Source organism: Lichenostomus cassidix, chromosome 8, assembly GCF_008360975.1.
Source record: "Lichenostomus cassidix isolate B80296 chromosome 8, HeHo_3.0, whole genome shotgun sequence".
Taxonomy (NCBI): Eukaryota; Metazoa; Chordata; class Aves; order Passeriformes; family Meliphagidae; genus Lichenostomus; species Lichenostomus cassidix.
In genome coordinates this window covers 26,580,517-26,603,157 of record NC_139489.1, presented here as the reverse complement: position 1 = coordinate 26,603,157, position 22,641 = coordinate 26,580,517, and the positions used below count along the sequence as shown (strand labels likewise).

At 52.8% G+C, this 22,641-nt stretch overlaps 1 protein-coding gene and 1 non-coding gene across 3 annotated transcripts; one reads left to right on the top strand and one right to left on the bottom strand.

Annotated features, from left to right (window-relative positions):
- The first annotated feature begins 210 nt into the window (after positions 1–210).
- LOC146434186 (Nuclear RNase P) lies at positions 211–523 on the top strand. The gene has a single exon (XR_014853892.1).
- Positions 524–998: 475 nt separating this feature from the next.
- On the bottom strand, positions 999–22,512 carry SEC16B (SEC16 homolog B, endoplasmic reticulum export factor). Of its 2 annotated transcripts, none has more exons than XM_085068632.1 (26): positions 22,272–22,512; positions 20,672–21,005; positions 19,563–19,666; positions 18,950–19,049; positions 18,719–18,833; positions 17,489–17,630; positions 17,008–17,165; positions 16,341–16,402; positions 14,535–14,670; positions 13,770–14,000; positions 13,004–13,101; positions 11,978–12,059; positions 11,745–11,862; positions 11,087–11,198; positions 10,788–10,893; positions 10,022–10,162; positions 7,001–7,114; positions 6,290–6,359; positions 3,943–4,194; positions 3,412–3,482; positions 2,968–3,105; positions 2,699–2,806; positions 1,787–1,867; positions 1,593–1,691; positions 1,416–1,484; positions 999–1,110 (listed from the first exon to the last, which is right to left on the bottom strand). In XM_085068632.1, the coding sequence occupies exons 2-26, from the start codon at positions 20,938–20,940 to the stop codon at positions 1,048–1,050; spliced, it is 3,039 nt and encodes a 1,012-aa protein (XP_084924758.1). In that variant the 5' UTR covers positions 20,941–21,005; positions 22,272–22,512; the 3' UTR covers positions 999–1,047. The 2 variants fall into 2 exon arrangements, with proteins under 2 accessions (XP_084924758.1, XP_084924759.1); XM_085068633.1 differs by having other exon boundaries at positions 1,593–1,684; positions 1,786–1,867; positions 22,272–22,511.
- Positions 22,513–22,641: the final 129 nt, after the last annotated feature.

The window sequence follows — 22,641 nt, the reverse complement described above, 5'->3', positions numbered from 1 at the left end:
TCGGCACAGCCCGCGGTGCCGTGCCCCGCCATGAACCTGCACTAACCCTCACACAGAGCGGGACACGCCCTCAGCCCCCTCCGGACCAATGGGCGGCCCGAAATTACCATACGCCGCAGTGCATGCTGGGTAGCACCGGCGCGTCACCCTAAGCTAGAAGAGGCACTGTGAGCCGAGCTATATATGGAACCGAAAGTGCAGTGTGAGGCGTCCGGGGGAAGCTCACTGCCGAGGCCACGCACGGGGTGCGCGTCACCCGCGGCCCGCCTCGGGGAAGGTCTGAGGGAAGGGCCGCCCGCGGCCCCAGCAGGGCTCCGCCCGCGACGGGCGGGTGAGCCACCAGCAAGGGGGGGCGCCGCGCGGGCCGGCCCGGGCAGGAGAAGCCGCAGCGGTTCCTCCGCGGACCCCGGCGGATGCTCATGGCTCCGCGGTGCTTTGAGACAGACTCACGGCCGGCGCGTTGAGTCCAATGGGTGAGGTGGGGCAGCGCCCCATAACCCAATTCAGACTACTCTCCCCCGGACACCTTTTTCCATCGTTCATTTCTTACCTTCCCCATATGTTCCTCCCGCTCGTACCCCTATTTATTACTGACTTTCACACCCCAAACCTGCTGCCCAGCAGAGGGCAACACAGATCATTAAGGAAGCACCACGACTGTGAGGAAAGGCTGAGTGAGGGGATCTCGTTATCTGTGTATAAATATCTAAATGTTATCAAAGGAAGTTAAAAAGAAAACTTGTACAGGGCTTCAGGAACCACATAAAAGGGATGACAACAACGAGTTTTACAAACGACACCTAATTTTTGCAAAGGAGGAAGGTAGAGGTTTGAGGTCCCAGCTGGGTGGCCAAACTGCTCATCCCCCTTCCATCCCCACACTTCCCCATTTATTAACTTTTAAACCCAGAAACCTCCCTCTTATTTTACAACACCCTCCTTCCCCCACCAAACAGGCCCAACATCTGCCACCCCGTCCAAAATAACCACAAACACCATTTTGGTTAAAAAAACTTCCTGCAATTGGTATCTGCCATCCCCCCCACCTCACAGTGGGTTGGGGTAGCGGTGCTGGGAAAGCAGCCTGGGTTGGGTTGGTCGGGCAGCGAGCTGGGAAACAGAGAGAGAGAGAGAGGTGGTGTAAGCGATGGGCTGTGCCCCAAAATGTTGATTTGCCATCATCAGAATGCAAGCACAAGCATCCTCCCTCCATTTTGCTCAATCACACCCTCCCATCACTGTTCTCCCGCAGTTTATTTTCTTATACCCAGGGCTGGTATCACCTAATTCCCCCTGCCCATAGCAGATCACCTGAAATCTGGCACCACCCCAAAATCCAGGAGACACCTCCTCCCCAAAGTGAGGAGCCACCCCCAGCCCCGTGCAGCACCAACCCCCCAGGAAAATGCTCTCACCTGAGAGACCTGGGCAGGGTTGAAGAGAGGGATTGAAGCCAATGGTGGGAGAGGTCCAGGGTAGCCAGTCTGGAAGGATCAAAGAGAGAGAAACTTAACAGACACCCCCCAAATTCAGAGCAGCACTGAGCAGAGAGGTGTCCTGGACACCCTGTCACACTTCCCTCCTCTTCTCACCTGCTGTCCTGCTGACTGCCTTCCATCCTTCTCCCATGAGCCTTTCACCTCTGCGGACACTAGACTTACAGGATTTTCACCCTGCATTCCTCCTAGGGCCAGCAACCAAAAAAAGAGGCAACTTAAAATTAAGAGGAGAAACTTGTAAAAGGCTGATGGGGAAAACAGGTGAGGGGATCCGTGTGGCATTTACCAGGATTTCTGGAGAAAGGCTGAGCCAAAGGGTTTATCCCAGTTGAGAGAGGGGCAGCAGGCGGGGATGGTGACGTCCGCTCCTGAAATCACATCCACCCATTTAGAGCAGAAGCTCCTTGGTTTGGGGAGAAGACTTCTGCACCAGATACACACCAGGCTTTTGGGATACCCATTCTGCACCTGTCCTGCTGGAGAGGTACCCCAAGAGCTACAGGAAACATGGCTAAGGAGGGGCTACAGGATAAGGGCAAGTAACCCTAGCACAAAGCCAAACCAGCCCAAGAGTCCAAAATTCAGCATGGGTATAAAAGGACATAAAGCCTGGGTACAGTGTGAGGGGCCACCAAGGCCCATGGATCCCCTTCTGTTCTTCATCTCTTGTTAGTTTTAGAAGAATATCCCAACACTTTTTGCTCTGGGACTGTAGGTCATTCTCAACCAGGAAGAAACTTCCAGGGGAGGTTCTCGCTCCAAGCCCCACCATTAGGGATGTGACACCCTGAGGAGTTGGCCAGGTCTGGGATAACCACACATGGCTGCTTCCCCCTCGCTGCTGCACTTCCAATTAAAGAGGTTTTCCCTTCCCTGCATCTCCTAAAACCCACCAGAGCAGTGCCGCTCACAGCTGCTGTGTTCCGCTCCAGCGGAGGGCAAGCGATCCCTGCAGAGTTTGCTGGGGGCTTGGAGCACCTCACAGATCAAAGAGACTTTATGAATTGACAGTTATTATTAATCAAGGATTCACTGCCAGGCTAAAAGGGCTCCCAATCCTGCTCTGTCCCCACACAGAATGGCCACGGCCCCTGCATGGGGACAAAGGGAGAAGCACTGGGTGACAGGGAGATGTGTCACCCATTCTCACAGCTGCACCCTGCATGTCACCACAGACAGGATGGCTTTTTGTCCCCTACCTGTGGTCCTGATGTTGCAGAGTCTGAGTCTGTCTCAGACTCAGCTTTGGGAGAAGTTTCTTTGGTGGGTTTCGACCGAAACCAGCCAAACCATCTGAATCCAGAGCTCTGGGAAATGGGGAAAAAGAGTGGAAAGGGATAAGAAGGGGCCAATGCTTTAATCCCCCAGATGCCTGCTGGGAGAGGGCACCATTTTTCCAGGGGCAGGGCTGGCATCAGGGACAGGCAAACCCAGAGCGTGGGGCTCATAATGGCTCTGGCATGCTCACCTTGTCCTCCTCTGGCTTCCCAGCCTCTGGCAGCTCTTCAGCAGCATCCTCATCTGCACTCCCCAAGGAGGACCTGCTGTCCCCCAGGGAGACAGTGGAGGTCTCTGAGACAGTCCGAATCCTTCTTGGTAGCTCCTCCTGGCATTAGACATTGAAGCTGCCGTGTGCTGTTCCCAGAGGAGCTGCACCGAGCATGGGCAGAGTGCCCCTGGGGCTGCTCCATGCCAGGTTTAGTGGGAAACATCCCTAGGGACCTCCACATCCCTTACACAGCAGCTGGGGAGCAGGAGCACCCACAGCAGGGTACAGCTTTCACGCAAGGGAACAATGGGCACCATGATGGGGGGATTCCATCTGAGTTCACTGCATGGAAGGATGAGTCAGCTCATCCCAAATCCAGGCAGGACCCTCAGTGGGATGGTCTCCCTCACCCCTCTGACTCACCTGCTGTGCTGGGAGAGCTGGCTGCACCTCTCCAGGGGACTGCCTGGCACCCCAGGGCTCCCCAGCTTCTCCTGTGGAGCAGAGGGAAGGACACAGTCAAGGTTTGACCTGAGGAGCTCCAGATGTATCCATCAGAGGTATTTCTCCCCTCCTCCAGAGCACAGCCATTCATGTGGTAGCCAAAATGTCCCCCAAGAGATGCCAAAGGTCATTCTGGTCCCTGTCCCTGCCAGCAATAGGGAGTAAGTGGCAAGGCTGAACTGGTGCATCCCAAGGGCAACTTGTAGGGAAGAAATTCATCACTGTGAGGGTGGTGAGGCCCTGGCACAGCGTGCCCAGAGAAGCTGGGCTGCCCCATCCCTGGAAGTGTCCAAGGCCAGGCTGGACAAGGCTTAGAGCCACCTGGTCTAGTGGAAGACATCCCTGCCTTTAGCAGGGGGTTGGAATGAGATGACATTTGATGTCCTTTCCCAACTCAAGCCATTCTGGGATTCTGTGACTTTTGCAGGGAAGCAAGGCTGCAGCACTTACCTGCTGGCAGCACTGGCTGCAGGGGGGGCTCAGCAAAATCCCCTCCCAGAGGGGCATGTGTCCCTTGGTCGAGCACAGGGGGCTGCACATCTCTCCCAACATTGGGCAGAGGTGGTGCCACAACCTGAGCAGGTGCTGGGGACCAGAGGGTCACATCCTCCTGGGAGCTGGGTCCCTGGGGTGGCACAGACTGGAACCACTGATCATACTGGTAGCCTTCACTCTGGGGAATCTCATTGCCAGGCTCTCCATCTGCAAAAAAACCCACACACCTCAGGAGTTTACAATTTTTATAATGTTGATCATTTCATCGGGCTGTTGCACAGATTTCTCCCCTTTTCCATTACACATCAGCTAGAGCTGGGGGAATGAGGAAAGACTCCAGGGACCAGGCAAGGGGGGAGGTAGGACAGAGCATAGCAACAGGAATCTTCCAGAGGTTTCATGGAAGGTGGGCTGGGAAAGACAGGGGAAGAAAAATAAAAGAATCCTGGGAATGTGCCTGAGGTTATAAATGAACTCAGAAGGGGAATGCTGTGGAAGCAAAGAGCCCACAAGCACCGTGCACCAGCAGCTCAAAGGAGCCTAAGGCCTCTAGCCTTTTCCTCCACGCCTGCTGCACACCCTGAGCAGGAAAGATTCATCAGGAAGCCTTCATTCCTGTTTCACAGCAGCACCCATGGATGAGTTCCTTGCTTTAGGCAGATTTATTCAGGCTTGGGACTTTTTTGTTTGAAAGGGAGGTTGAGCAAGTGGGATTTGTTTTATTTAACACACACATTGGTCCCAGGTGTGTGTCCTGCTTATTCCAGCTTGGCAGCCTCCTGCCAGAAACTCTGGGCACTGGAAAATTTCCCTGTCATTGTTGTGAGGCATGGCAGGCAGGCCCTAGATCCCATAGGGAAGGACTATGGCATCTCCTGGATGCAGTGCTATCAAAACCTTTGCTTTGCTGCCAGCAACGCCTCCAGCCCACTCAGGGTTGTCTTCACACCCACAAGCTGCTCCCACATGGCCTGGAGATGCTCAAGATCCACAGGGAGGAGGATGGATGCTCAAATTCATGCTACCTGGCAAGCTCAGCTGGAAAAAGTCAGGGAGGACAGCCCAGACTGTAAGGATGGAGAGGGAGGTTGCTGTAACCACACGGATCCCAGCTTGGCACCTGATTTGAGCTTTGACTTTCCAAGATGGATGGATTCAGCACCAAGCCAGCTTTCTCTGCATGCAGGTCCCTCAGGTGGTGACTCAGGATGGCCCTCACAATGAAGAAAAGGGCCAAGCATAGGGAAGGTGAGCTGTGGAGACCACATGGAGCAGACCTGGCTGCTCAGAGAAGCCAAGCCAACAGGATCATCATACCTGCAACTTCTTTCCAGGAAAGGAAGATCATAGTCTCAGCCCTGATAGCAGCAGAAGGCAATCAGGATTGATGATCCTTTTTACTGCCTGGGAGAGCTCTTTGAAAAGGAATTTGGCAGCAGCAGGGAAAGCTGATAGGAAGAAATGGCTTGAAGGAATTGGTTGTGTTTCATCCTGTCTGCACCAGCCTCTGCTCTCCACCCTTCAATGCCAGCATTCCCAGTAGAAAGCCAGATCCAAGGAGCAGGGAACTGTGCAGGAGTGTCCTGCTGATGGAGGTGGATGTGAAACAACACCAATGGGTCACCAGCCCCCGACTTCTCCTCAGTGGGACATCCAACTGGATGCCTGCCCAGCTGAGAAAGAAAAGCTCCCCTGCTCTTCCTTGACAGGGGGGATGGTTGTGTCACTCATCTTGATGTCTCTGGGTGGATTGGCACTGGAGGGGACTCTTGGGGTCATCCAAGGGTGAAGCAAAGGGATCAAAGAGGCGGCAAGGAAGGAAAAATGCTGAGTCTTTAGCAACAGGCATCCTGCAGCCTGGCACACAGCAGGATGAGCTCCTTCCTGAATCCTTTGCTCTGTAAGTGTGAAATCTCTTTAGTTCAGCTCCAGTTTGCACCCTCGGAGGACTGCCTGGGAATGGGGCCATCTCCCCCGATGCTCAGCTGGGAGGCTCATACAGCACCCACCCTCTGCTCCTCTTCTCCTCCCACAGCACCCACAGGGACCCCAAAGCTGTGATAATTAGGCCCAATTACTCAGACTCTGTATGAGGACATGAACATCAAGCCCTCGCTTTGCAGCCATGCTGGAGGGATGCATCCAGGCAGGAGCAGCCTTTGAACTCCGTGGGGATGCAAGAAGCAAGGAGTTGCTGCTGGTGAAAACTCCAGGGAGTGGGAAGCTTCTTCCCAGCCCATGGCAGCACAATTCCACACAGGGAGAAGTCTGGTGACCCCAACCTGGTGCTTGTTTTATTTACCTGTGGGTAGAACAGCACAGGAGAGATCTAGCTGAGCAGGTGCCTCCTCCGGAGGAAGATCATCTTTCACCTGCAGAGGCAAAACACAGTAAAATGAATAGGAAAAAGGATGGCACAGGAAAAAGACTAAGGAAACCACGAAGCCAATGCAAAGGAAAGCACAGTGCTTGTGGATCTGGGGTTCACGGCCAACCCTGGACTGCAAGAGAGACCCACACCAGCATGGACACAGCTCTTTCCCAGTTAGTGAGAGGGGCTGCAGCACCCCTGAGAGCAGGCAGGAGGGGAAACAAGATGGAAAAGGCCACAAAGCCAAAAGCAGGTGTGAAATCTGAATGAAGAACATTAATGCAAGCACCAGACCATAGTTAAAAGACCCAAGAGTAGATCCACAAGGTGACACCCCACCAGTGACCTCCCTGCAAAGGGTGACCATCACTCACCCACCAACCCCTGCCTGCCCTCCTCGAGCCAAAGCAAGGAGTGTTTTGTCCCATGGGAAGCTCTGCAGCCCTCTGGCACTGCAAGCCCCTTGCTCCCACTGAATCTGCAGGTCCCAGAGCAGAGCCCACATCTCGGAGCTCACAAGCTGAAGAAGAACAACAGCTTTGAGTCTCCATCCCCTGGGATTCAGGGAAGAGGAGGAGGATGTTTCTGCAGACAAACCACAACACAAACCAGCTGTCCCACTGCATCCTCACTCCTCCTTACCTCCCACTCCCGGCAGCAGGCTCGGAGCTGCTCCAGCCAGTCGGGCTCCAGTGCCTGGTCCTGCTCTGGCATCTCCAGGAGCAGAGGGTCAGACAGCTTCAGCCTCTCGGCCAGCTGCAGAGCCAGGAGGACAGCAGGGATCATCACACATGTCAGATCCACGGGGATCCATCACACATGGCTCAGGAAAACAGCATCACTTGTGGGGGTAAAATACCACCAGCCTCTTGTGCAGGATTTATTCCCCCTCCCACACCACTAGAGAGGTGCTGGCCCATTCCTTGCCCCACAGTCTCAGCAGGGCTGGATCACCACCTCCAAAATACCTATGTCAAAGATGCTCCTCACATGAAAGAGACAGGTAACTATCACCATCCTTTTTCCCCCTGAAGAAAATCAGTGGCTTTAATCCCATCTAACAGCCAGCCCAGGGCAGTGGCAGGTTTGCAGAACACCTCACCAGGAGCCCTGGAAAAAGTCCAGCTCCCTGGGCAGTTCATCAGCCCCTCACCTGCCCCATGAGGAGGGATGGGAGCTGGTGTTTGTCTGCTCTGCACCTACAAATCTCTGAGAAGATTTCACAGCCTCCCAGGCTTGTCCTGATGTTTGACGTCCTTAGAGCTAAAGAGTTTTTTCTTAATATCTAAGTGAAATCTTCCCTGCTGCAAATTAAGTCTCTCTATCCCTGCTCCCGTGGAAGCTGTGAGAAGAGCCAGGCAGCATCCCCCATGAGCAGCCTCCTGTGTGCTGGGGGGCTGTTATCACATCCCTCATACCCCTTTCTCCCCCACCATATCTTGCCTAGAAGAAATAACCCTGAAGCCTTCTTCAGAAGTCATTTTCCCCTCAATCTCTTATCACCCCAGCTCTCCACTCCCATACTCACTCCAATTTAGCCCTGTCTTCACATGCAGAAGCCCAAACAGGCCCCAGCCAAGACCCCTGAGACCCCAGCACTGGGGGATTATCATCTCCTTGTCTCAGATATGCCAGCTGTGCTCTCACAACCCAGAATAACACTACAACTGGCGGGTTTTTTCTTTTGTAACAGCATCCTGTTATGCTGCTGCTCAATATTTTTTCCATGCTCCACTATCTCCCCCAGGTCCCTCTCTGCAGTATTGCTGCTGTGTGTTTAATTTCTCCTGCAGAAGAGGGGTCTGTGCTGCCCTGGCCACAGCCATCTCGGTGACATGGGGCTTCAGCTCCCATCAATGGAGCAAGAGGCTCTTCTGGGGTAACCCAGAAGTCCAAGCTGAGATACAGGGCTCCCTAAAGAGCTAATTCCCCGTCTGAAGGAGTTGTTTAGACAAGAAATCAGTTTTAAGACAGCTGGGTGAGAAGAGATGGCACTCAAAGCACCTCTCTTCATCCACATCTTTACTGAATTTTGTCTCACTGGTGTCAGCCCACCAGCACCCTGGTCTAGCGGAAGGTGTCTCCCATGGCAGGGGAGTTGGAACTGGATGATCCCTAAGGTCCCTTCCTTAGAACCCAGACCATTCTAGGATTCTTGGGGATTTATGAAGTTTCCCCTGGCTACTTCATGCTCACTTATCTTCTATGCTTTGCTTTGAGGCTGCCACATCAAGGGCCAGCAAAAGCCACCCAGAGCTGGCTTTGCAGCTCAGCCACCCTCCACTGCAACACAAGACTCAGCTATTCTTCCTGCACCAGTCCCCAGTGGCCATTCCTTTCCATTCCTGAACTTGTCAAAAACAAGCTCCAAACCAGTACAAAACCCACTTCCCAGCTCCATGAGTTTACAGAAAGACAAGACCTGCACAGCTGGACCCCAGCTTGGGACTGGTTCTGGCCACGAGAGCAAAGTAACCCAGCAGCCAGCCAGGAGCTTGCACTACCTACCTTTACAAACACACCTATGTTCATCCTAAATCAATCACAGCAAAAAGGAAATTATAAGCATGATTAGTCCTAAACGGGGGGAATGTTTAATCCAAAAGCTAATGTGCACTTTGATCCAGTATTAATGAACCAGCACCTGGTTGTGTATCGTCCCCAGCTTCAAAAGAGGGGAAGTCTTAATCAAACACTAATGTGTATCATAATTTGTAACACAGTCTAGAACATCAAAGACAAGAGCATCTACGAATGCACTAGTTTTTCAGATGAAAGTGTTTTCTCCCAGGAGAAGCATTATCCCCAACAGAATGGCAGATCTGAGAGGCTGTTAGACAGTAAATAGGCTCCGATGATGGGGTGGGGAAGCTGTGCCAGACAAATTTTGGGTGAACTCGGCAGCACCCACTTCAGACAGGCATCTTGCTGCCCCTCACCTCACAGCACCATGGCTTTAGCCCCTTTCTTAGAAACACATAATGGTTTGGGGGTGGAAGTGACCTTAAACCTCAGCTCGCTCCACCCCCACTGCCATTGGCAAGGACACCTTCCACTGGACCAGGTTGCTTAAAGCCTCATCCAACCTGGTCCTGGAGACTGAGGAAGGCAACAAGCAGCCTCAGCACTGCCCTGGTGATGTGCATGGAGAGGGCAGACCTGATCTCCTGAGAGCCCAGCCTTCCTGGGGGCCCACCCCTCCCTGCCCCAGTCCCCTGCTCAGGCAGAAGAGGGGCTGCACTTGGTGCTACAAGTTGAGCCATGCTGCCTCTCACTATTACCCCAAAACAGACCCCTAAGGAGGTAAAGAATTGCTGATTTGCTGGAGGGGAAATGTGCACTTAGACTTCACTTCTTAAGTCTGTGACATTTAGAAGTTCAGAAAACCCATCCAGACTTAAAAAAAAAAAACCATCCTTCATTTCTAAATAACTCTGGTCCTACTTGGCAGTCAACATAATACCTTTGTTTTCTACCTGAAATCCAAGGGGATTAGAGACCCTGTGGAGGTGTTGGCTTTCCTGTATTTGGCAGCAAACCCTGGGGGGCTGCTCAGAGCTGCCAACCACTCCCACCCATGGGAAACCCTGAGGATGTTTCCCACCCCAGCAGGTCCTGAGCAGGTATTGCGCCCTGTTTGGGGTGCAGGAGGTCCAGACTCACCCTCACCACTTGCTGGGCCAGGACAGGGTGCACGGCTGGGTTCTGGTGCAGGAGTGCAGTGGAGATCTGCTCACAGTACTGCAGGGCCTGGGCTGGCAGCCCGTGGTCAGCCAGCAAGGAGGCGTAGAGCAGCTTGTACACCTTGGGAGAGGGAAGCAGAGCAGCCATAGGTGGGAGCAGGGAGATGGACATGTCTGTGGGTGCCCTCTGCCATGGCACATCACCCCAGAATGGCTCAGAGCACCCTGGACCATGTGTCTCATCACCCAGAGATCACTTGGGGCCACTTCCACCCATCCAGCCCTGCTCCTTGAATCAGGCAGGGAGGAGCACAGAAGCTTCATAGAATCCTGGAATGGCTTGGGTTGGAAGGGACATTAAAGCTTATTTAGTTCCAACCCCCCTTCCACTAGACCAGGTTGCTCCAAGCCTCATCCAGCCTGACCTTGAACACTTCCAGGGATGTATCCATCCAAATCCATGCAGTGCCAAGGCAGCAACAGCTGGGTGCTGCTTTGCAATAGGAAAAGTTCATCTCTTACCCAGAAAGCAGGAAGGCAATGACACCTGAGCAAGCACTGATCAGACACACTGTGCACCCTGAAATCTGCCCTGCCTTGGCCAAGGCAGCCCCCCCATCATTCCCTAAGCCCAGCAAGGGGACAAGCCTTAGGAACAGCTTGAATTTGAAGCTTCAGGGAGATGGGAGCATGTTCTGGGGCACATCTGAGCTGCTGCACAAGATGTAGTTGAGCATCTCTGCTACCTGGAAGGGGAGCAGGAAGGATTCAGGCTGTCGGAGCTGCTGGCAGTACTCAAAGATTTCCATCCTCTGGATGGCCTCCACCCTGGCAAACTGGGAAAACATCTGGCTGCAGAGGAGAGAGGTGGGGTCAGCAAGCAGGAGTAGAGCTCCCTCCCCAAACAACCCCACACAGAGCACACATTAGCAGCAGGAAAAATCCCAAACAGGGATTGCTTTTGTGTAAAAGTGAGATCCCAGGGATGGGGAAAAGGTGAGACAGGTGACTCTGGCAAGAGTCCCAGCCTCCCATGCTCACTCACCGGTGGCTGCTGCCCAGCAGAACCATGCGGTCTGCCTTTGCCCCAAAGTAACCAAAAGGAATATCTGCCATCAGGTAGCAGAAATGAGCTGCTTCAATTGCTCCCTTGCTGGCTGCATGGGAGGAAAAAGAAAAACACTTAGCCCTTAGACATCACCACATGGTCAGCATTGCTTTGGAGGCCCCCAAGCTCACACAAAAACCCAAACCCAACTGCCTCCCTTTCCTGCCCATGCCAACCCTGATCCCTCCCTTTTCCCTGTTTTCTTTGCATTTCCCCCAGTTGCTGCCTTTTGTTTTCAGGAGGTTTCAGTTCAGTAGTAGAATTAGGGCAGCCTGAGCAGAGTCCAGCTCCAACTCTTGCAGGGTGCTTTTATTGGCATAAATCCCACCACTGAGAGCAAGGCTCATTCCCTGCAGTTCCATACACCTTCTCTGGGCCCAGCTGCTCCAGGCATCTCCACAAGAACAGCTACTAGGTGTGCCTGAGCCCAATTCATCTGAGGATCCACTGGCACCTCATCCCTGCCACCACACAGGCACTGCAGCTCCAGGGCTACAGGCACAACCATCTCCATGCCACATGCCAGCATTGACATGCAGGGTGACATTGCAGTGGCCACCCCCCATTAGAGCTGCTCCCACTGCTCTCAGCTCACCCAAAGTGTCTCCCATGGTGACGATGGCTCGGTGGTTCAGCTCCACATCTCCAACCTTGTTGGACAGCATCACAGCCAGGTGGGGCCTCCAGTCCCCCCATGTGGCATCCCCACAGCACTGGAGGGAGATGAGGAGAGCAAAGGTGAGCAGAGATGGTCACCACTAGGTGGGTGTCACAGGCAGGGGACAGCACAGGGGAACACATGCCAGGGCCAGCCTCCTGCTCACGGACCAGTGCTGCCTGAGGGATCCTTCCTGACATGAGCTGGAAGAGGGTCTGCAGTGGGTCATTGGTGGCCAGCGTGCTGGTGAACCTGTGAGGAGACAGCAGAGAACAGCTGCAGGCCAGGGCCCCAAACCTTCATTCTTCTCCCAGGGCACATCCCAAATGCCCCAGGAAAGTGATGTCCTGAGGGGTTTCCCAGAGAATTCAATAAGGGACTGAGCTGGAAGGCATCCTCTAGTCCAAGCCTCCTGCCACAGGCGGGGACATCTTCCACTACACCAGTGTATGCCAAGTCCCATCCAACCTGGCCTTGAACACTTCCAGGGATGGGGCAGCCACAGCACTGGGCAACCTGTGCCAGTGCCTCACCACCCTCACAGAGAAGAATTTCTAACATCTAGTCTAAATCTACCCTCCTTTAGCTTAAGCCATTCCTCCCTGTCCTATCACTCCTTGCCCTTGTAAATAGGAGGCAGACAGGATCTTCAGCCCCTGGGGATGATGATCTGCATTACCTTCAGAGCAGACAGGTCTCCAGGACAACACTGCATAAAATCTCCTTAAAAGGATTTGGGCTCCACAAGACAGAGAATTTCTGCTTAACTCTCCCTGAAGGGATCAACCCAATCCAGACTAAGTACATTAAATTCCACCAGAAAACGCTCATATGAGTGGGATGAACAGCTGATACCAAGCTGGATCACAATGAAGATCGCTCAGATCCCCCCTGCACCATGGCTGTCTGCTAGAGCAGCATGGGCAAAGCCGAAGACTCAGAATAAATTAACCCTACATCTCCAGGAAATGGCTTTCCTCCTGCTTACCAGCCCCCCCATTTGGTTTCTCCTGTCCATTGGGAAGCCTGAAGGACTCAGGCCTCTCTGGATGGGTGCCCTCTCTCCCCTTTACCCCTGTGGAAAAGCTCCAGCTGGAATCAATGCACTTTTTCAGTTCAGGGGGCACCGAAGGGATAACAGGCTTGGCAAAGCCAGCCATGGAACATCATTTCTTGCTTTGTCTTCTCCAACGTACCCAGTGAGGACCCAGCTGTACGTCCGAGAGTCCATCTTGCTGGAGAGGAACAGGGCATGACCCCACAGCTGGTTTCTCATGGCCCAGACCAGAGCCTCCTGCAGTCGAGGGGGAAAAGAAATAAGGTTTGCACTAACTCTGCTTCCCTGTACTCCTCTGCTGGCAGGGAACTCTGCTCCCCCAGCTTGGTGAAGAGCCCCAGTAACTGCTCTGGCTTTAAGTAGCACCCTCCAAAAATCTCTTCCATATCCACAAAGGTCCCTTTGCCTTGCCACCTTGAACGCTTGCAAGAACTTGGATCGTCAAAGCAATGTTGTGTCTCCTGGATTTCCAAGTCTGTGCTGCCTGTTAGCTCTCAGTGCTGTGGGATCCTGGCCTGGGCACCCAAGCTTCTCTGCATCAAACCCTCCTTTTTTCTCCTTGTGCCCTAGGTATCCCTTGAGATCACATAGCTGCAAATGGGTTTGGATCAAGATGATCTTTAAGGTCCCTTCCAACACAAACCATTCTAAGACTCCATGAAACTAAATGGGGTAGAATTGCTGATAAAAGCCTCTGCATCTCATCTTCACTTGGGTCCCTCATCCCAGTTCCCAGCACTGGGAAATCACTGCCATAAGCCCTGTTAGACAAACACAACTTGGAGGGCTGATCCCACAACCACAAGTCACTTCTCAACCACTCTTCCCTTTAAAACTTGCCCAAAGAAGCCCACAGGTCCAAAAAAACCTTCAGTCCCATGTCCTGGATCCCACTCACCACTTACTTTCTTCCTGCCATAGTAGAGGAGCTTGGTGAACTTCTCCACTATCTGTGCCTGTGTCTCCACGACAGGAGGGACCTCCCCGGTGATGAGGTCCAGCGTGCCGGGCTGGCGCGACACCCACTCGTCGTCCGTCAGGCCCAGCAGGCTGGCCGCAGGGTCCTGCCTCTTGTACTTGTCCTGGCGCCTGCAGTCCTGCATCAGCAGCTCAGCCGTGTCCGAGCCCACCATGGACTGGGAAAGGGAAGGAATGAGGCACATGCAGGCTGCCCCATGAGCAAAGGCTGATGGCAGCTCCAGTCTGCACCCTTCCTACACCTGTATCCTCATCCCAGCACATCTCCCCAACAAGAGCAGCCTTGACCAGGAGCATATGGGTGTGGAAGGAAAAGGATTCAGCACAATTGGCAAGACCTGTACAACACTCCCTCTGGCAACCCTATCCACCTGCTTCCAACAAGCAGCCACAGACTGGATTGGGTGGATTTCAGTGAATTAACAGAATGACCCCTTTCAAGCATAAGTGCTGGCTCCTCAATGAAGGTAGCACTAGTCCCTCGGTATTTCCCAAGGATGAAAAGCAACCATGGAGAAGGATTTGTTCTAAATATCCAGACAACATCAAACTGACGGATAGTGCTATGGGAATGGGATTCTCTTAAGGTAATCCCCCCAAAAATAGCAACTTGGATCAAGAGGCACTTAAGGGACATACTATTCTCTCATTTCCAAGATCAAAAGGGTTGTCCCTTTCCATGGGATACCTACCCCATTCTGCCGGCAGAGGAGGACCAGGAGTTTCCAGAGGAGAGAAGAATCTCTGCCCCTCTGTGTTGAGAGATCACAGCCTGTGGTTATCTTCTGCTGGCAAAACGTCATCACATCCACCTTGTGCAGATCTTCCCTACAGCAGGAGAGAGAGGCATCAAAGAAACCCAAGGCAAAGCAATTTAGGACATCATTCAGGCTGTGTGTTTCCCCAGATTCTGTGATGGGGATGCCAAAGATTCCAAGCAAGAGCCGGAGGAAAGAAGATCCCCAGTAGCAATGACTACTTTTAAATTCAACCACACTGAAATTTGTTGTGACTCCTAGCAGATTTCTGTGTTTCAGAGATGCAAAGTGCATTTCAAACCCACTCTCTGCCCTCCTGATAATATACTCCTCCATCCATCTGCAAACAGTTTGGATTTGCTCTGCTGCCATTACATCCATGGATGTTCAAGGCTGCAGAACCAGGTACAATCTCCTGTGGAAGCAGAGCAGAGGGTCACTCTTGTGACCACAGGAACCCTTTGGGACTGAAACAGAAACCTTTAAAGCTACATGCAAGCCAGACAGAACCACTGCCATACAATAAAATAACCTTAGAGTTAGAAAGGATGGATGAGATAGGGGAGAGAAACTGCAGATGGAGATGTTGATCCTGACTCAGTCATTCCAATATATTATATGGAGAGTCCCAATGTACCCTTTGGCACATGTGGTAACCCAGAATCATAAAATGGTCTGGGGGGAGCTTGAAGCTCATCTAGTCCAACCTCCCCTGCTGTGGGCAGGGACACCTTCCACTAGACCAAGCCCTGTCCAATTTGGCCTTGAACACTCCCAGAGAGGAAGCATCCACAGCTTCTCTGGACAACCTGAGGCCTTACTACCCTCACAGAGAAGAATTTCTTCCTTATATCTAACCTAAATTTCCCCTCTTTCAGTTTGTGCTCATTCCTCTTTGTCTTGTCACTACAGTTCCCGTCAGTGAGACCCTCTCTGGCTTCCTTATAGCCCCTTCAGATACTGGAAGGTGCTGTGACATCTCCACACAGCTTTCTCTTCTCCAGGCTGAACAGCCCCAATTTTCTCCATCTAGCTCCATAGGGGAGTTGCTTCAGTCCCTTTATCCTTCTCTAGGCTTGCTCCAACAGTTCCTTGTCTTTCTAATGCTGGTGGCACCAGAACTGTTTGCAGCACTCCAGGTGGGTCTCACGTGAGCAGAGTACAGGAGGAGCTCCAGATCTCCCACCCAGCTTCTGTGTATACACAGCTCTTTTGCTCAGTAAATGCTTTTTCCTTTTCTCTCCCTGCGTTGGCTGTGAGTGTCCAGGAGACATCCTGGTGCAACCAGGATGAAATAGAGACAACCTGATGCAACACACCCTGATTCATCCCCAGGCTCATGCTGGAGGGAGATACATACTGGGTCTGACCCTGCTGTGGCTCAGCTATCTCAGGGGACATAAACCTTAGGAAAAACTAAACCACAGGTTGACCCAGGGCTTTAAACATCCAAAGAAACTCAAAAAAATTTTTTTCTGCAACAAAATGAGCACAAAATAAGGTCAGATGTACAAACCACACTAAACCCACATCCTATGAATATTCAAAAAAGTCATCTCCCACAGTCCAAACCATCCTACATTACATCAAAGGGTCTGGGCTCTCAACCTGAACTTAAATGTGGCCTTTGCAGATATCTCAAAATCACAGGGTCCCTTTGAGTCTGCCTTGAGCTCACATCTCCTCTAAAAGGAGACAGCCAGGAGGATGCAGTTCCTGGACCTGCCTGTGCTGCCATACCTGGCTAGGGGGCCTGGGAAGGCTTGTAGCTCCTCCAGCTCTTCTGTGCCATGAAGGATTGCCTAAAAAAGAGAAATAAATTCAGCAGCTGGACTCAGCAATCAGACCAGCCCCAGCTGGGCTGTTTGAAAGCTGATGCCTTGCCCAAGGGTTCAGCAGTGCCAGTGAACCCTGTGCTGTCTTAAGGTATCTGCAGAGCACAGACCCTGAACTACCACATGGACCCCAGTGCTAAGGTCCAGAAAAGAATTGTCTGCTGAGATGAGATGGCACCTGCCTCCCTCAGGAGGTAAAACAGGAGACTGGAATGCTGTGGTAGACTCAAGGGATGGATACAGCCTCTGTACTGGAGCACCTCAGAAAGGTGAGTGGAGTTGTCCTTTGCAGAGGTGCAGAACACACTTGTGCCCATGAGAAGGGATCACTGTGAGCTGGTCACAGGTACCAAGAGTTATGGAGCTGAAGGCTGAAAGCAATGCCCAGGCACAGGCTGGCATGATGGAGGCTCAAAACTCTGTGTGGGATGGAGACAAGATGGGAGCAAGCAAGGAATGGGAAGGCTGCTGAGGAGGCTGCTTGGGTGACAAACCATGTTTGCATCCCTCAGGGCAAGAGAAGCTACTCCAGGGAGGGGACCAAGGGGACAAGAGGGCCAGTGGTGTCCTACCTCCAGGCTGTGCAGCTCGACATGGGGTAGCTGTCCCTCAGCAGGGCGGTGGGGACACACCAGCACCAGGTGGCCCCCAGCTCCGAAGCACAGCGCCGTGTGCGGCTGCGGGAACTTGAGAGGTACTGCCGGGGTTGGGGTGGACACCAAGGGCCCCTCTGCAATGACACACAGGCCCCTGTGAGCCCCTCACACTGATCTCACACCACAGCCACTACGGGGGACATAACCAGGTCCCAACCATGTCCCCCAACTTAAGTAGCCCTCCACTGACCCCTCTGTGCAAGAATTGTCCCCCAAAGCAGCAGATGTGCACAGTAGCTCCTTCACCTACACAGGCAGAGCCCCTGGACCATTCACCCACCCTGCAGCCCCCCAGTCATGCCTTGTGCCTGCACAACCTCCTCCAGAAGCTGAGAGAGAGCCAGTATCCTACCACCAGCCATTTATTCCCTTGTGAGAGCCCCCTGTTACACCTCACCTGTTTGTTCCACGTTCCAGGGCCCTGGAAGCACAGGGTCGTAGAGGTCAGCACCATCACGGATGTACTGGCTGAGCTCATGGCTGCTGGAGCTGAGCCCTGACTCGTGGTACTGCAGGAGCAGGCTGGGCTGGCCTGAGGGCTATGAGGAAGGGAGAACACACCAACCTGGCTTGAAAACTAGGCACACTGCTGCTTTCCTACTCTGAGGCAGCAGGGCAGGCTTTGCTGCTCCAGGAAAGTGCCCATCACTCATGCCTTGCACCACTCTGGGTTCACCCAACAGCTTAGAAAAATAATTTCCATCAGCCACAGGTGTAGTCCAACAGCCTTCCTAACCCTAACATGAGCTCCTCAACACAGCCAAGGAGATGGGGCTTGGAAAGCCAAAAAAACATCACCCAGGAGCAAAATCACCAGGGCAGCTTTGATTTGATCTTTTAATTTTCTCTTGGCAAAACACAGCAATCAGGACACAAGTGTGATGGAGCATGACTTGGTGGACAGAGCTGACATTGACACACAGCTGTCAACTACCTAGGAAGGATGGAATCATGGAACCATGGAATCATTAAGGCTGGAAGATCCCTCTAAGATCAAGCTATTAACCCAGCATTGCCATGTTCACCACTAAACCATGTCCCCAAGTGCCCCATCTACACGTCTTTTAAATGCCCCCAGGAATGGTAACTCCACCACTGTCCTGGGCAGCCTGTGTGAGGGTTTGACAACCCTTTTGTTGAAGAAATTTTTCCTAAAATCCAATCTAAACCTTCCCTAGCACAGCCTAAGACTGTTTCCTCTTTTTCTGTCACTTGTTACCTGGGAGAGGAGCCTGACCCCCACCTGGCTACAGCCTCCTTTCAGGGAGTTGTAGAGAGTGATAAGAACACCCCTGAGCCTCCTTTTCTCCAGGCTGAGCCCCCAGAGTCTTCTCAGCCTCTCCTTATCAGACCTGTGCTCCAAACCCTTCCCCAGTTCCTTACAGAAGAGCATCCCACTAAGCCTGGATTTCTGTCCTGCTCCTGGGCAGAGCAGCTCTGCAGCTGGGGGAATTACAGCCCAGCTGACAGAGATCATAATCACCAATAACCCACTCTAACAACCCCCAGGGACTGTTAGGAACCGAGTGCAATTTAGCAAAGGGGCCATTTGCTCAGCTGCCGGGGGACACATGGATTGTTCCCAAACCTGATTCTTGTCCTCCACCCCTGCCCATCTTGAGGTTACCTCTTTGGGCTGGCCACCAGCCTCCCCCAGATTGCTGCCAGCAGTTTCTTCCCCTGTCCCTTGCCTCCTGGCAGTCGAGATGTAGCTCTCCTCATAGGAGTCATAGGTCTGTGTCCTGCAGGTGGGAGCAAAGGGAGACACCCTGAGGGTCTGAGATTTTGGAACCAGCCACAAACCCGCTAATTTTGCAGCAGACCGTTTCACAAGGTTGCCCAGACTCCCCAGCCTTACCTGTCTTGCCCTGGGGGGCCAGTGGCCAGGTTAGGGTGGTAGCCCCTGTAGTAGTGCTGGTCCCGGTACCTCCTGCCATAAGGCTCTCCCTGTCTCAGGTCTGGAGAGAATCAAGGCTCAGCATTACCCCTCCAGAGCAACAACAAAGTTGCGAAAGAAAAGCCACGAGTCAGGCCATTTGCCATGCCCACCCTGTTTGCTTCCAAATTATCCCATCACATTGGAGATGTGATAACACCCTGTACATATTTCCCAACACAGCATTGATATCCTTTTCTCTTTCCTCCCTCCCCTTCTGTTCAGCCTGGAAACAGCAAAGAAGAGGCCCCGGCCATCCTGATCTCACAGCACTATAAAACTCAGCCTGGAATCAGGAATGACACAGGTTTTTAGCCATGGAAATGAAGATTAAGCATCCCTGGAGTGCACCTAGCTCCTGCTCATTTCCTAAATGCAAACAGAGCAACTACTGTGCAGAGCCCCACCTCCCTGGAGTGTGGGCAGGAGAAAGCCCTGGGTATGTGCAAGCCTTGGGGGAAGAGCCCATCCTGGAGCAAGCACCACTTCTCCTGCAAGCTGCCTCCATGCCCAGACCCAAATGATGAGCCCATACCTCTGTCATCCTGCCAGGCTGGCTGCCACTGGTGGCTTTGGTAGGGGTAGCCATCCCTGTAGCCAGCTGCTGGGTACTGCCAGTGAGGGTCTTCATAACCTTGCCTGGAAAACAACACAACTTACTGATCTGGGGGAGAAATGGCACCACTGCAGGTTCTGGGGTCACATGTAGGGTTAAACTTGTGCCCTGCTTGGGACCTTCGGAGGCAGAAAAGGTAATGGAACTAAAGCCAGGTCCCCTGCCCTGTGGCAGGGTGAGAAACTGGTCCAGCATCATACCTGGAAGGAGCAGGAGGAGGTTTGGATACTTTCCCCTCCCCACCTATGAGAAAGCTGTGCACTGCAGTTTCAGTTTCACCAGTTTTATAGAATCCAGGAATGTTTGGGTTGGAAGGGACCTTTAATGGTCATCTCATTGCAACCCCTGCCATGGGACCTTCCACTATCCCAGGTTGCTCCAAGCCCAGTCTAACCTGGTCTTGAACACTTCCAGGGATGGGACACCTACAGTTTCTCTGGGCAACCTGTGCCAGGGCCTCACCACCCTCAGAGAGAAAATTTACTTCCCAATATCCAATCCACATCGTTACAACCTAAGCACAAAACCCCAAGTACCCACTCCATAACTCACTGAGGGCAATAACTCAGGAAAATCAACCTCGATTTGCTGGAGTGCTCGAAGCTCTTTCTCAGCACTGAGAGCATCCTCCAGCCCACATTTTATCCATCCACTCTCCACTGTTTCAGCAGCTGAGTTTGCAGGCTGCCTCTTGCTCCTATATTACCGCTTGCGTTTTTATTGTTCACCTTGCACTTAGGAAAAAAGAACTGCATTTAATCAAAACTGTAAGAAAAATGCACCTCGGGACTGAGACAGAGCTTGTCAAACAGCAACCACAAAAGTCACAGTTTTAAGAAGAAATCAGAGCTGCAACTGCTACAAAGCCTCAAATATAGAAGTCACGTGCTGCTTGAATAGCTGGACATCACCTAGTGACCCTCTGTGTCCCTCTGCAGTCACAAGGGCAGGACCTGGGAGCAGTGAAATGGGCAATTCTTATCTTGAGAAGGTTTCCAAGAAGCGGGATGAGCAGGAGCAGCTCTCACCTGGAGTAGGGCTGGCTGGGGTAGCTGCTGTCAGAGTGCTCAGCGCGGGAAGCCGGTCGGCGGGTGTCACTCCAGGGGGGGTGGCCCTCGTCCCGGGGGTGGCTGGGGAGGTGGCTCCCGTGCCAGGAGCCGGGGCGAGGAGCGTGCCCTGTGTGCAGGAGCTGCCGCCGGAGCGCTGCTGGGGGGCCGTAGTGCCCCTCTGCCCACGACCCCCGCGCGGCCGGCCTTTCCCGGGGCTGGGGCGGCTGGACAGGGGCCCAGGGCTCCATCGCAAGTGTGCCAGCAAAATCCTCTCTGGTTTTGGGGAGCTTAAGCCCCAAATGGCTTTAGTAGCCTGCAAATGATAAAGTCACAGCGTGTTTGATCAGCAGCTTTTCAACCCCCTTAAAGCCCCCTGTGAAGCCTGTTGCCAGCTACTCTCTGCTTTTTGGGAACGTGCTGGAAACACAGAATCCTTTCCAAGGAAGAGTCATCTACACATCTTCCTGAACTTGAAGGTCCCCTTAAAACACCAGGAACGAAATGGTCCACCTTTGAAACCTCCAGCTCTTCCCAGAACAAGAATCTCAAAGTGGTTTGGGTTGGAAGGGACTTTAAAGATCACCTAGTTCCAACCTCCCTACCATGGGCAGGAACACTGGAGTGGAACACCCTTCCACTAGACCAGGTTGCTCCAACCTGGTGTTGAACGCTTCCAGAGATGAGGAATTTCTCCAGGCAACCTGTGCCAGGGTTTCACAACCCTCACAGGAAAAAATTTCTTCCTGATACCTAACCTAAATCTCTCTTCTTTCAGTTAAAAACCATCACCCCTGTCCTATTGCTACATGAATTGCTATAAAATTTGTCCCTATCTTCCTTAAAAAGCTCCCTTTAACCCAGATAGGATCCTCCTGCAAAGCACCACCACTCAGCCCCCTCAAGTTGGGAGAGGGTGAGAAATCACTCTCACCTCTGTGACACAGCAGCAAAACTCCATTTTATATGCAGTAGAGGAAGGGATATTGGCAAAGCTATGAGCAGGACAAGGAGTTTTGCTCAAAGAAATGAGCAAGCAGGGAGAAAAGGGGGCTTGTTCTTGTGAGCTGGGGGATGGGGTGAAAACAGGGATTTCTCCTGAAATTCTCCTGCCTTTCAGCTCCAGCAAGAATTCCAGGCAGACAGCAGATTTAGTTATAAGTCTCATGCAGAAGAGGAAATCCTGAGGAGAGCCCACGGCAGCCCATGGGTGAAGCCCCAGCTGCCAGGGGAATGTCACCCTCAAGCCCCCCACAACTCCTCCTGCAGCATCAGGACCCAAAGTGCCCCCAGCACTGCAGGTGGTGCAGGGAGATAGCCAGATGCTGCCTGAATCCCTCCTCACTCCTCCCACTCAAAGTTTAATGCACTTGGGGTTAATTTCAGGACTGGAGGACACTCAGGTCTGAACAGAGGTGGCTCAGTTTGTGCCCTTCTAAGTGACATCCAGGTAAACCCTTGCCCTAAATAGCCCCCAGGCATGAATATCCAGGCACCCATCATCTCAGTCCCACCAAGGGCCTTCCCAATTTTCAGCCAGAGGTTCCCACCACCCTCCTCCCCCCACAGCAGCTGCACACACCTGCTCAGAGGCCGCCGGGGCCCTTCCTCTGCGCCCTGTTGCCACTTCCAAAGTCCACTTCCACATGGGCCAGTGGGCAAAGGGCAGCCTCTGCTCCCCCGCCCAGCACCAGCCACTCACTCAGCTCCCAGGGGATTCACACTGCTGTTGGCATCCTGAGGGTCACCTTTCCCATCACTTGGGTCTCCTGCCACCCAAGAAAAGGAGCAGGCAGCCCTCAGAGCTCTAAAAAAGCCAGCTATTTCTCCTGGTGAGTTTTTTTAATGCTGTGAAGTAAGCAGGCGTAGATAGCAATAGGACAAAGGTGAACAGCTTTAAGCTGTAAGAGCAGAGATTGAGATTAGATGCTAGGAGGGAATGCTTCCCTGTG